General features: G+C 40.4%; 1 protein-coding gene across 1 annotated transcript; it reads right to left on the minus strand.

Moving 5' to 3' along the window:
• Positions 1–1,411: 1,411 nt before the first annotated feature.
• On the minus strand, positions 1,412–12,169 carry pde11al (phosphodiesterase 11a, like). The gene is made up of 20 exons (XM_010776335.1): positions 11,364–12,169; positions 10,512–10,670; positions 9,102–9,191; positions 8,703–8,843; positions 8,487–8,551; positions 8,158–8,278; positions 7,867–7,942; positions 7,694–7,761; positions 7,476–7,568; positions 6,227–6,277; positions 5,952–6,098; positions 5,773–5,880; positions 4,114–4,223; positions 3,950–4,040; positions 2,975–3,075; positions 2,681–2,758; positions 2,524–2,587; positions 2,195–2,269; positions 1,933–2,016; positions 1,412–1,820 (listed from the first exon to the last, which is right to left on the minus strand). Exons 1-20 carry the CDS (start codon positions 12,132–12,134, stop codon positions 1,563–1,565), a joined length of 2,751 nt encoding a protein of 916 aa, XP_010774637.1. The 5' UTR covers positions 12,135–12,169; the 3' UTR covers positions 1,412–1,562.
• Between the last annotated feature and the right edge of the window lie 1,450 nt (positions 12,170–13,619).

The raw sequence follows: 13,619 nt of genomic DNA on the forward strand, positions 1-13,619 counted from the left end.
TCTTTTTGAGTTCTGTTCCAGATATTTTTCTCCGACTTGGCCTTTCAGTGGTTCGCATTACCTAAGTTACACCTTTCCAAAAACACGCAGCGTGAAATCCATTTTCTTAACTGAGAAATTAATTTGCAGAGTCCCATAAAATCAACTCTGTCATATTTTTTAAAGGGATTATGAGAGTCTGCATTAGGGCTGCAGCCGATATATTCGTGCGTGACGATAATCGGGCGATATGGCCGCATGCGCTGATAAGTTCACATCGGCAAATTGCGATTTAAAACCAAATCGACTTGCGATATTAGAGTACGGCAAATTTATCTCAAAAATCGTCATGATAGTCAATATTTTGCGCTTGCTACTGAAAAGGAAACTTGCGCCGGCTCTCATGTCAGGGGTATCAGTGAGGACATGGCAGGCTCTGCATCCAGGCAGGTCAAACCACCCAATCACAATCAATCTCCCAAAGCAACACGAACGCCGTGATTAAATGGTAAAACACTGAATATAAGTCAGGTTTCATGTGTTTCTCGCCAAGGCCAGTTCGGCGTTGCTGAACCCCGACAGCTAGCTCAGCGGCTTTTGCTCTGATAACTTAAATCCAAGACGTCCTGACTAAATAGCCTTCATACCGGCGGTTGAATATAGTTTAAAAAATACGCAATTGTATGAAGCATTAAAGTTCAAGAAAGTTGATGGTTTGCGGTGAACAAAAACGGTATGTTCCTTCAATTCCTGTATGTTTTCATATTGCAATATATAGTCGCAGGGGGGGGGGGGGGGAATCGCAATATCAGTTTTTTTCAATATCATGCAGCCCAAGGTCTCATACAAACAATCAGCCTGAGGATTTAGATTGTATCAGTACACAACCAATACACTAACATTTGGCCTTTCAACTTCATTTTACTAATTCCTTACCCACTGATAAAAAAAAATGTTTTCATATTACACTCATGCAATTCACAAAACAATTGGATCGCAGAAGGACCAGTTAACCTAAGAACATAAAAAAAGTGCCATGCAGCAAAATATTTGCAAATGAGGTAAGACAGTAAGAAACATTCAGGAACAACATCATGCTCCGGTCTACATTCATAATGGCAATTTGTGTTTTCATGTAAGAGAAATCACAGTGATTTCTTTTTCGTTTTGTTTCACTGTTCCAGTGGGAGTCAGATGTTTAGGCATTTCCCATAACAAAGAATTACAGTAATAAGTGGCCCTCTTTGGTTTCACAGCAGTCTCTTCTTCTTCTCATACATCTCAATAATGAAAAGCTGATAGATAGACAGATAGATATATAGATGGATAGATAGATAGAAAAATAGATAGATGGATGGGTAGATAGATAGACCGATAAGGCAAACTGCCCTTTGAATGTATATGTTGTTCAGCACAGGGACACTTGGGAGAAGCAATGTGCTCAGCAGATGACAACTGCATTTCATCAACCCAGATTTAAAAAATAATTGAGGGTAATGCATGTGCTAAAATATCACAGAGTACTGGATGAGTCCCATGTGAGCTTTTGAATGGCTAAATCTATAAGTAACACTAGGTGCGCTTTACTTATTTCCTGCAGAAGTCTTGTTGCCATCGTCACAGGAACCGTTGCTCACTCTGCACCTCAGATCCTGACTGCCATCAGACTTTGGCCCACACTTCTCTGTGGAGTCGGGTTGTTCCTGGGGCTCAGGACTCAGATCAGTCACTGAGGCTCTGCGTGGCTCCTGGTCGGACGAGCACAGCTCCTGCCATTTGTTGCGATTGGCATCTATCTCATCGACCATTGGCTGTAACTTCCTGTTGAGCTTCAGCATTGCCTGGGAGCGAAACAAAGGAGTACCATTAATATTAAAACTCACAAATAATGCCTATAATTTTTGTATCGACATCAATGGTAAAAGTTTAACTTTATACATAACAATTACCTACTTGGTAAAGGGGTCTACATATCCCATCTATCCACTCTAGCTGTAAGGCCGGCAATTCATCTTTGCGATTGCGGTCAAATATGGCCTACAGAGAGGAGATAATCTTTGTCATTTACTTACGAAACATTCATCGTAATTATTATTTTTTAGATATCCCTCGAATACATCATGGTTGGAGTGTATGCTGCCAAATCTTTATGACATAGAAATCTGTGTGAAAAAGATCCTAGTGAAAGAAATACCTGGAAAGCGTGCGTACTTACTGCTGGGGTCAACTTCAGCTCTGACCTCTCTCTGTCACCTTGTTCAAAGAACTCACTCGTCACCAGCTCTGCAACCTTGGCAAATAATTCCACACATTATCATTTTACTCAAACATTATGTACATTTGGATTCATGGCCTCTAAGCTAGTGGATGCCTGCATTGGATTTGTTTTGTACTCAATATGCTTTACTTGAATTTCAGGAAGTATATTTACATTATGTTAATTTGTAAAGGGAAGAACAGGTCCTTTTTAAAAAACAAATTCCAACTTAAATTGTACATCTCCCAGCACTAACACATGAAAGCATGATGTGAAAAGCATCAAACCTGTTTGGATATCTTCCAAGGACGAGTGACTGCACCCAGATCACATCCTGTCATCATCATGGACCTGACAATGACAACAAAGCTTTGTTCTACCTATTTGTTTTCACTCAAAGTGATGTTGGCACAGGAAAGTTGTATTTAGCACAAAGGTAGAAACCTGATAACTTCTCTGTGTCCTTCGTCTGTCCAGCTGAATTCTCCAGAGAGAACACACTCAAAGAACTTGCTCCTGCGCCTTACAATGCAACGAGACAGACAAGGATACAGAAAGTATTAAAATGCAAAAAAGAATAAAGACAGTTTTCACCACAAGAGCACTCTGTAAAAGCACAAACATCTAAATGTTAATCCTTATTTTGTGAATTTAACAATAATATGCATACATCTATTTCAGTGTTATTATATAACCACCAAGTACCTCGGCTCTAAATTCATTAAAAAGACCACTCACTCAAAGTGCAAAGTAAGGTCTGTGGAGAGAATCGCCTGCTTCAATAGTTGCATCATGTTGCTGTACTCCTTAGAGCAGAGGTTTGCAAAGATATTGTGGCCCTGTGAGGAGACAAAATACAATAGCATACATTAGGGCAGATACACAAAAGCAGACAAGGATGAGTTATAGTTGCTACAATGTCTCCTTATGCAGCCAGTGCATTGGTAAAGTCATTGCTCACTGTCAAACGCAGTTCTCATTATCACGTTAATTAGCAGTGTGTATAGACTTTCCCTGTCCTCTGTTACAGAAATCAATAGAGAGAACATTTCCAGATGATCAAACGGATCGAAGAAGTCTCACAACGTCAATGGTGGTCCCTGCTGCGAATCTTGAGACTGTTTACGAAGAGGGATCACATATGTAGGCATTGATGATGAGGTTCCTTTTAATAGCATTTTGTTGTATTCTGCTAGTATACATTTAACTTTTGGTTTTCTAGTTTAACCAGGTGTATTTACCCTTGAAAAGACAGGCGTTGCAAGGGTTGACAGAGGTGATGGTTGCACTGTGGCCATTATTGTACACATTTAAGCAAATGAACCATAACACCATGAGCTTTTTGTAGCATCAACAATGTATTAAGTGCTTTTCTTATGGTAAAAAGGATCCAATTCATTGGCGAATCCAAGTTAGTTAAACACTCGCAGCCAATAGATAGATGGATAATTTATTACTTTCGTCACAGAAGCAAAAGTGTGTTCAGACATTAAAATACAATACTTTAAATACCTTAAAACGTGGAAAAGAGAATTAAGAAATACAAATAAAATGAGAAATATTGTATCAAATAAAAACAATATAAACAAAACAATATAAAATATTCTGGATATTTAAAATAAAAAGTCAAAAATACTACAGGATCCAAAATACTACAGGTCCAATAACTAAAACTCTGAATTACTTGAGCATTATGAGAAGTACTGTTCTGACCTCACTTTGTAGGATCATGACTGCATGGTTGAAGTGATGATGCTCCAGGGTGGCTGACGTGCCGTAGAGCAGAGCCAGAGCTGAGCCGGTCCTGTGGGTCAGAACAGAGCGGTGAAGCTTTCTGCAGACTGTATGTCGTCATACTGTAGGCCTGCCTCACTTACTTGGCTTGAAATGCATTGTTGGTGCCTCGGTGGTCCAAGTCATGACACAGGCAGCCGACCATCAAGGCCAGTATCTCAGCCTCCGACAGGACGTCCCGGAAACTGGCTGTCTGCACAAAGAAAAGCAGAATGGCAAATTCTTATCCACTTAGCATTCATTTCTATGTGCAATAGAAAAGGACATGACAGAACATTTCTGGAGTTACATTTGATTATTTGATTAAGTTTGGGAGTTTTTAGCACACCAAATCAGTCAAGTTGATCATTCTCTTTGAGACTTAACCCAAATATTCCTCCTTTGAATTCTTTAAAGGCGACCTATCATGCAAAATGCACTTTTTGATGTCTTTTGTACATAAATAGGTGTCCCTGGTGTGTCAGGGAACTCACAAAGTGTCAGAAAACAAACCCTCTCTCTTTTCCTCTGTACCCAGATCTCTAAAAACGGGGGAACAACGAAGCTGATCCAGATTTGCGTCTACGTCATATCGGAAATGAGGACCCACGGCACTACCAGAAAGTTGCTATCAGAAACAATCCCGGACGTATTTTGGACGTAATATGGTCTTTGTTTACTTTAGCAAGCACTGCTAACACTCAGGGCTAACCTGTACTGGAGAGAGTATGTGTAAAAAAGCAGGAAATGAAGCTCAGCGTAAGTTCTTTCAGGAAGACTGGTATACATTCACTCCGCAGCTACTTATAATCAGCTCATCATGGGCTTTCTGTTAACCTATTACATTCACCTCAATCTCAGCAGCCAATCATCGTGCTGCAGCCAAACTTTAAAATGGTTCTCCTCTCTCCTTCCGTCAGCTGTGATTTCAGGCGTTCATGCTGCCGACCACCTCCTCCCCATCCACCTCCTTTCATCACATCCAGTGCCAGAAGAGCTAATCCAAAGACCTCATCACACCTCCTCTTCATTCCATCTCCTCATCAAATCCAGATCTTCAGCATCATCACCAGTGTCTAGACCCCGGGGGGGTTCCCTATATGCTCACGGCTGCATTTCCCCCTTTCGATATACGATTTCAGGATCGGGGTCTAATCGCCAAAGACTTAACATTTATCAAATGGCATGTGTCAATAAATGTTCTTTTAACAAAATGAAGTCTCTCCTGATTGAACTAAAAAAAGGAACTCACCTTGTGGTAAACCCGCAAGAGAAAAAGCATTTGAGCACCATACTGTTTCAGAAATAATCCTTGATGTGGTTTGGAACATGATGGCGTTTAATCACGGCAGAATTTAACTGTATCTGCCGTTAGAATTCTGAGCAGGCATTAGCTCCACCTCCTTTTTCAAGCTCAGGCCCCAAAATCAGCCATTCTCTAACAGGGCTAAAACAGAGGGGTATGAGATATGTCTAAAATGCATGATCTGTTTGGTACTTTGAGCAAAACACATCATAGACATGTTTTTATATATTTTATATATCTGAGACTCATAATATATGCCTAAAAATAGCATAATAGGAGACCTTTAAATTATGTTTCTCCTGTGTTGTTTCCTCCTAATGAATTTCTCTTTGGTGACTGATTGTTGATAAGTCTGCCGAGACAAAGAAATAAACTGAACAACTCGTAACTGTCAGGTTAGAGGGTTTAAAGGGGGCAGTGCGGGAAGAGAAATATTTTTTAATATCTTAAAACTTACTGTGATCATAGCAAACATGCACTGTGACACATTGAAGGCATGCCGCCAGTTGTGATACGCCACAGTTCGATAGTTCTTCCTCACAGTCAAAAGCCAGCGGCACAAAACCTACAAGAAAAATGCAGGTGATAAACAAACATCAAATGTAGACTCTCACAGGACATATTGCAGGGCCTCACCTCATAGTCAATTTTAAACTTTTGCACAACTCCGAGTTCCAGAAACATCCGGAGTGACGCGGTGATCATGGCGTCATTGTCCAAAGAGAAGTCGTTGAAGTGGAACTCATCGATGCCCAACTCACTGCTCAGGGGGATCTTAGCTGCCTTAGGGGGACAGAGGACAGAGCTGTCAATCACACAGCAAGGGAGGGAGCATAGCACTGAACATTGTCATCAGCTTTCAGAAAGTTCGTTTTATTATAATGTATGAATGTTGTTATCTTTGAGATTACCTTAAGTCTGTCAACTTCTACCTTAGAACAGGTAGCATGATAGGACAACATCTGAAAAATATACATTTGTGCAAAAAAGTTAGACAAAGGAAATGTAGTATGATGCACTAAAATAACTGAAACGTTGATTTTAATTAAATGTATTATGTCAACACATTTCCCATAAATGTGTTAGGTTAGGTGAAAGCAATAATATTAAGTTTAACCTAATGTTTTATTCAAACTTGATTGTATTGCTTCCAACTAACCTAATACAGTTATGTGAATTTGTTGACATAATACATTTAATTAAAGTCAATATTTCAGTTTTTTTTGTTTACTAATGTTATGCTATTGAGGTGAAAATCCTAAATTGAATTAGAGATAATAAATATGTTGCAAGAATTACAAGGCCAGCAATCTTTCCTATTACTTGTCATGTGATCACGATCAAACAGGAGTAGGATATAACTGTGCTTTTAAAACCAATGTAGCTGCACTTGATGTCTCCTGCGAGGGAAAATAAAATACACAAGGTGTTTAAAGAGACAGCAGAGATTATGTGGCAGAAATACAGGCGGAGTATGTGTTGCCTTTGATGACAGGTGAGCAGACTGGCACATGTATTTATAATGAATTATTGAAGGCACTGGAAATATGTATGGTGAGAAGCAGAGCCGTGTTTGCTGAGGATAATGTGACGGCTCAGGTTAGATATCGGGCAATGGAGCAGAACACTGATGGTGATGCTAATGATTGTTAAGAGCCTCTCTTATAAAATATTCAGTGACATCACTCTCCTCATTTACTATTTGCCCGTACACTCATTTTAAATAGATGCTATTTTTAGTTTAGCAAAATGGATACATATATTAGTCGAGGAAAATGCAGCTTGTTGCATATTATGATGGATAGCAAATCCGAGCCTGTATAACATTCATAGCCTCAGTGACTGTTAAACTTCATTATGTATGAAGTGTATATGTATATATTGTATTAGCGGTATCTGATACAGCTTGTGTTTAATGTAATTTATTTTTAAATACTGGTATAAAACACATATGCCTGTCATGTATTTTAAAGGATTTGTTTAGCCACTCACACACTTTTTAAATACGGATACATCACATCACAGTCATTGAAAATTTGAGAAAAAAATAAGAAAAAGTCAAACATACAAACGCATTTAAAAAAACGTATCTCATAAATCCAAAATGGTGGGCTGATGATTTGATTTAAAGTAAAACAATCAAGATGTTACAGTGCTTACATCCAGTGCTACAGACTGCTTGGCCCACGTCTTCTTAACCTGATTGTACATCATAGTGTTGTTGATTCCAAGTCCACAGAAAATCACAAATGCCTGTACACAAATACAAGAAAAAAACAAACACAAAAGGAAACATAAGATGTTGGCATTATGTAATATCTAATGCAATTTGTAAACAAAGTTGTAATGGAGCAGCTGTATAGTTATTAAAAGCAAACTTCAAACAGTCTCTGATCTGCATCGTTGAACGTCTTCCTGTCTAAGCGATTCAGAATTTGTGCAACCCCTGCAGAAAACAGTCACAAAAACACACACAAATACACATCATTGACTGTAAAAACAACACCTGGCTTTCCAGTGAGGAACATTTGATTATTTCCGGTCGATTTACCAATGATCTGATGGGTCCGATTCCAGATGGGGACGCATAACACTGATCTGATGTGACACCCTGAGGCCTGGTCCGCCTGTAAAGAGAGGACACAGTGAAAATGGAGTTTATGTTTGTTTGAGAAATATATATTTGAATACCTGCCCAGGCCCATATTATTTCTTCGAGTAAAAAAAGCAAAATAACGCATACATTTAAATGTGTTGGTGTTTATGGTGTGTGTCTTTGTGTCTTCCTGCAGTTACATTTGCAACTCTAATAGGTTTTGTAAAGAGACTTTTGTGTTCACACCTCTGCATCAAAGCGTGGGTCCTGACACACATCGCTGATGTTAACTGGCAGTCCTGTGGAAGCCACCAGCTCAGCAATGCTGTTATTGATCAGCCAATCAGAACACGATAGCTTCTCCATGCTGATGTGGTCAATAACACAAACAGGAAAACAAAAGTCAGTTCTCTGCACTTAACTGGCAACACAATTGCAGTTAATATTGACTAACTTCATTATTTATGTTGGTTTCTTGTTATGGATTTGTGTGAGAGGACATCCATATGTGTCTGTTTATGGTATGTGTTGTTGTTTTGGCATCTCGCTATAGTACCCCTAAAAGTCTCTTTTACCTGATTTCACGGTCGATGTTGCACAGGGGAGACATGAGCTCAAACGTCTTGGAGAACTTCACAACCTATAGAAAATACATTAATCAACACAACCAACAACATGTAGAAACAAAAAAGGGAATCCTGCATGAGAAGAGCTACATGGTTTGAAGAAAAAGTTTAAAGAAAATGTATCTGTTAGCCAGGGCAAACTCAAAAGCCGATAAAGAGCCTCACGGGTGAATCAATGTCTTCGAGGAGGAGCACAGAGCAGCGTTCACACTGCAGCAGGGTCAACGCTCGCTGCATGATCTTCCTTACGATTTTCTCCAGGTCAGTCTGCTCCTCAAACAGGTCATTGACCACCTCCAGCAGAGCCTGTAGCAAGGAGAAAGGACTGATGACTGCTGTTCGATACACAGTGTTAACATATTCACAATAGAAGGTCAGGCTGTCAAAGGATGCACAATAAGTTTGTTGGCCACTATATAAATGACCTTCAGTCGTCACATTTGTATTAGAGTTATTACCAATGAATATGACTAAACATAACCATTTTAATTCTATGTTGATACTCCAGTGGCTACAAAACAACCAAACATCTTTTTTGTAAATGCACATATAATATTCTCTTACCCTACTCCTTTCATACTCCTTGCGAGACTCCGAAAACAACTTGGCATTGGAAATCGATATTCCACAGAATGGTAGATACATCTGCAGTACCTGGGTTAGAGTACCAAAAGAACGTTGTGAGAAACATCCATAATCAATAATGATGTTAGCTATTTGTGTGCTAAACAAAAATGCATTAAACTGGGTAAGAGAAAAATAAAGAGTGAATGGGGATAGAAGGTGATGATGGAGTTATCTGCTTCTTTGCACACATTTCTCTACAAATAGATTTCCTGTTAATGAAGTATTGATTTGAAGATAGAAGGCATTTAGTGAGACATCAAGGGTGCTAAAATGTTGTGGTAGGCTGACAGATCAAGATGTCTTTTTTCCTACTCATTATCTTTTGTTGGTCAGGAGCAATTACTGAAGGTGCTTTTAATTAGCTATACAGAAACATTTAGGCTTTTCTAAACCTTACATACTGCAAACTCAAAATGCTGTTTAAAGTTGATATCTAAGAGGAGGCCAGATAGAAAATGTCAGGAGAAAACAATGTTTTCTACAACTTTACTCTGCCACCTTGTGGACAAGCAGATGAATGTCAGTGCAGCAGGTCTTTTGGTGAGTAAACATAAACTACCTGTTGACTACAGAGATTCACTGCACCAGCATCTCCATGTCTTTTCCCACAGTATAGAATTGGAGGGATGAAACCCTCTTTAATGGTCACACATGCAGAGCACACAGCACACACAGTGAAATGTGTTCTCTGCTTTTAACCCATATAGTACCAGGAGTCTAGTAATAGGAGCAGTGGGCAGCTATTGTACAGCGCCCGGGGAGCAATGGGAGTGGGGGATTGTTCGGTGCCTTGCTCAAGGGCACCAGAGCACAGTAACTCAGCTTTACTTTTTTTTTACCTGGCTACACACCGAAACAAGTAACCAGCCTTTTCAAGTAAAAACTAGAACAATGGGATTGCATATGCAGGCAATTTGTAGTAAACTCATTCCAAGTGGACTGCTCAGGGAGCAATTGAAAGTGTAACCCCTTGAAATGTGTTTCCTGAGTGTGAGTATATATTGTGCAGCTGGTTATAATAAACTTTGCAAATCGAGTAAAAGGTTGACCTCCTTCGTTCATATTTCTGGTGTTTTGCTTCAGAGGGAACACTTTGCCCCTCTCCACAGCCATTAAGAAGATTCACTGTAAAACACTGCTTTAAGCTGCATGGCTCAAGAGCTTATGTGCAATAAGTGGGTGTCTATGTGTGTGTGGTTGTGTGTGTTCAAAAATCCAATTTTAACTCTGTCTCTAAAACGTCCTTAATGGTCAAACCAGCTACAATACTGAGGATTTTAAATGGCCAATAAAATGTATGTGGATGTGAAAATCCCCTGGCAGCATGGTAACATAATAAAGCCTCACCTTCTCATCATCCTCGGTAAAGGGAGTGCCCATGGGATTTTTGTTGATAGCTTGAACAACACCTATGACTTCCCCATCACTGTTACAGATGGCCATACAGAGGATGGACTGAGTCTTGTAGCCTGTTAGCTTGTCTATCTCATCACTGAAGCGGTGGTCCTGGAACAGTGATCACATTCAAAAAGGTTTAAGGTTATATCAAACATGCATGATCCTACATTAACACACAAAAAGCCTGAATGCATTGCTTCACATTTTTGGGCTTTGCGGGCTACTGTAAAGCTGCCCAGAAGAAAACTGTTTGGCAATTTACAGAACAACACGTTCCTGTTCTTTTTACTAAAACTGAATATTTACAATATCCCTGACACATTAGTATATGAACTATTGCAGTATTAGACCTCAGGGGAAGCATCATGTTGCCTTAGCCCATGCAGTACCATGAAGCCCAGGGCTATGATATAATGATGTGGTGGCTTTTAAGATGATCTGGCTTGTGGGAAGAATTATAATGCTTGCTTTTGCTTTGACTGTTATAGAGATTTTTTTCTATTCTGACTTAATTGAGGTAATTAGTATTTTCTCCATTTATTCTGGTTGAGTGACCCCTTTGAGTTGAGCTTTCCTTTAACCAACTCACTTCAGTTCCACTTCAAAAACAACTAATTAAAATGTCTTACATTCTTTGTGTATTTGTATACTTTTAATGTTGGCACCACTGTTTGTGTTCATGTTTACTCCCAGTGGTGAACAACTTCTGATTTCAACACCAGTCTTACATCATTAATCAATGGCTGCACCTGTAAATACATCTGCATCAACTTTAGTCTCGGTAAACTGGTATTTATTTACCTCATATGCGTTTGGGGTGTTCACAGTTTCTCCATGCTCTGCCACATATCCAATAATACCCTTTCCCCATGGCACCTGCACTTCATTGGAGTTTAGGGTGCTGGATGATGGTCTGACAGTGGTGCCAGAGTGCACATCAAAGAATTTGGACACCAGTGTCCTCTTGTGCGCGGGTCCCTCCACAAGGAACAGCGAACACCTGTCCGCATCCACCAGGATGCACACATTGATCAGGATCTTGTAACTTAGGTTTGTCAGGTCCAAGTCATTGGAGATATCCTTCACCAACTCCAAGAAAAACTCCCTCTCGTTGGTTTCCTTAAGTCTGTATTTGTAGTCGATGGCGCTGGACGCGTACTGGGGCACGTTGACCCGGGACTCCAGCAGGGCGCTCAGGATGTGCGCGGTGGTCGGAGGCAGAGAGCTGGCTTTACGCAGGAGCGCACGACGCCTCGTGCTGGACTGGGACTCGTGTTGGCTCACATGTTCGTCATAGGTCCGGTGTGCGGTAGTGGCTTTGGACCGGGCGAAGTTCCGTCGCAGCTCCATGTGGGAGGATCTGCGCCGGAGCCCCTCCGGGTTGGTCGGCCAAAGCGAGTCCCGGGCAGCGCCGTGCTTCTCCTCCGCTGTGGTTGGCACTTTCGACGGAGGATGCTCTCTCAGCCATCTGCTCACCTGGTCACATTTCGCCTTTCGGACTAGATACTCCTCGAAAAGATCTGGGTGGCAGTCCAAAAAAGCCTCAATATCCGAGAAGTCAAAGGTTGTCATGGTGAAAGCTGCTGTGAGGACCAAATGAGACACTCAAATGCAACAGAACAAGAGTTAGACGAGTTGATGACGGTGTGGTGCGTATGCAGCCGAGCTTCTCAGAGAAGTGATGTCCTCAAAATATGTATTTTCTATGCCCCCATATAAGTCCATTGTCCTCTTAACACCGAGAGAAAAAGTGAACATCAAAGACTGAGTTTAGTTTAAAAACAATGAGCGATGTTACAGCTGTCTGTCAAGTCGACAATGAGCAGTGTCTCTGGAGGTGTCTGAGGAATACTATGCAGAGCTGTAAAAACACAACACTAACATATTCTCCTTAAAAACTGCAGGGCAGGCTGTTCACTCGCTCTCTTTATTCTTTACCACCAGAGACAATCTGTGCTAGGCTCCAATCACAACCAAGTACGAATTTGATGTTTCATTAAACCTTGCAGAGAAGACACAGTATTTTGTTTGTGTGTAATAGCAGTGGTGTGCTCGTTTGAAAAAAAGAAAGCTTAACTCAACAAAGAAAAATATTCCCATTATAAACAATGAAATGTGGGATTTGTTTACAGGCTTGATTATGCATGCAAATTCCCATGGCCCATGACCCTCCGGGTGTAGGTGGGCAAGAATCAGACCTTGACACCAAAGACCACTTCACTGTAATAGTCCATGCTGGTGTCTTTTAACAGTGTGCGTCTTTCCATACCCTGATTTTAGTCGATAACATTGAACCAAACCTCAGCCATACTGCTGGTAAATCAGAAAAACCATCATAAAAATAGTGTTGTGGTGTATATTTGTGAAGCACTGAAAATGAACTGTCAGCATAAAGACTGCACAGGCCCTGTATGAAAATCTAATTTTAACACAGTTTATTTGTACCTCTTTAACCAGTTTATGCTTACATGAGAAGTTTTCTCAAATGAAGTTACGAAGAACAATTGTTACTCAGCAAACCTTATCCGACTACTTATACAGGGTTACAACCACAACACTTGGCTGGGCGAGCGGTTTGTGAAGAGTTGCATTTTCAAGGGGGAGTTGGGGCCCAAAGCTAATATTTTGGGTTCATAGCAAGGTTTTTCTATGTTAGCTTTTAACATGAACGGTGAAAATAAACCAGTTTAAATCAGTTTGTTCCTCTAGATGAGTGTTTCATAGGTTGCTGTGTATAATAACTACAGATTAAGTTGGTCAGTTGGTGTGTACAACCCTGTACGCATCAACCCACATGTGCACAATAAGTATATTTTATAGGGAAATCACTGCAGGCTGTCACATTTATAATGCAGCAGAAGGGAATGTAATCCGGAGAGCTGTGGCTCCGCTGGGGCAGAGGAGGGTAATTGGTTACTGGACTTAGCTTAGGCTGCTTGATAGGACTTGGGTGTTTTGCTGATACTTTGGACAAGGTCTCCCGGGAATCCCAATTAAAATTAGAATGCAGAATATGGGTCTTGTAAAAGCCAACAAACAAAGCAAACCTTGCAACTT

Source organism: Notothenia coriiceps, unplaced genomic scaffold (genome assembly GCF_000735185.1).
Source record: "Notothenia coriiceps isolate Sejong01 unplaced genomic scaffold, NC01 NC01_scaffold00016872, whole genome shotgun sequence".
Classification (NCBI taxonomy): Eukaryota; Metazoa; Chordata; class Actinopteri; order Perciformes; family Nototheniidae; genus Notothenia; species Notothenia coriiceps.

What these genes read in the sequence shown, in the direction of transcription:
- pde11al (XM_010776335.1), bottom strand. Translation starts at nt 12,134, where the DNA reads ATGACAACCTTTGACTTCTCGGATATTGAGGCTTTTTTGGACTGCCAC. An exon ending in TTACCGAGGATGATGAGAAG is followed by an intron (nt 9,192 to 10,511) that starts GTGAGGCTTTAT and finishes ACTCTAACCCAG; the next exon opens with GTACTGCAGATGTATCTACC. An exon ending in AGTTTAAAATTGACTATGAG is followed by an intron (nt 5,881 to 5,951) that starts GTGAGGCCCTGC and finishes TTTTTCTTGTAG; the next exon opens with GTTTTGTGCCGCTGGCTTTT.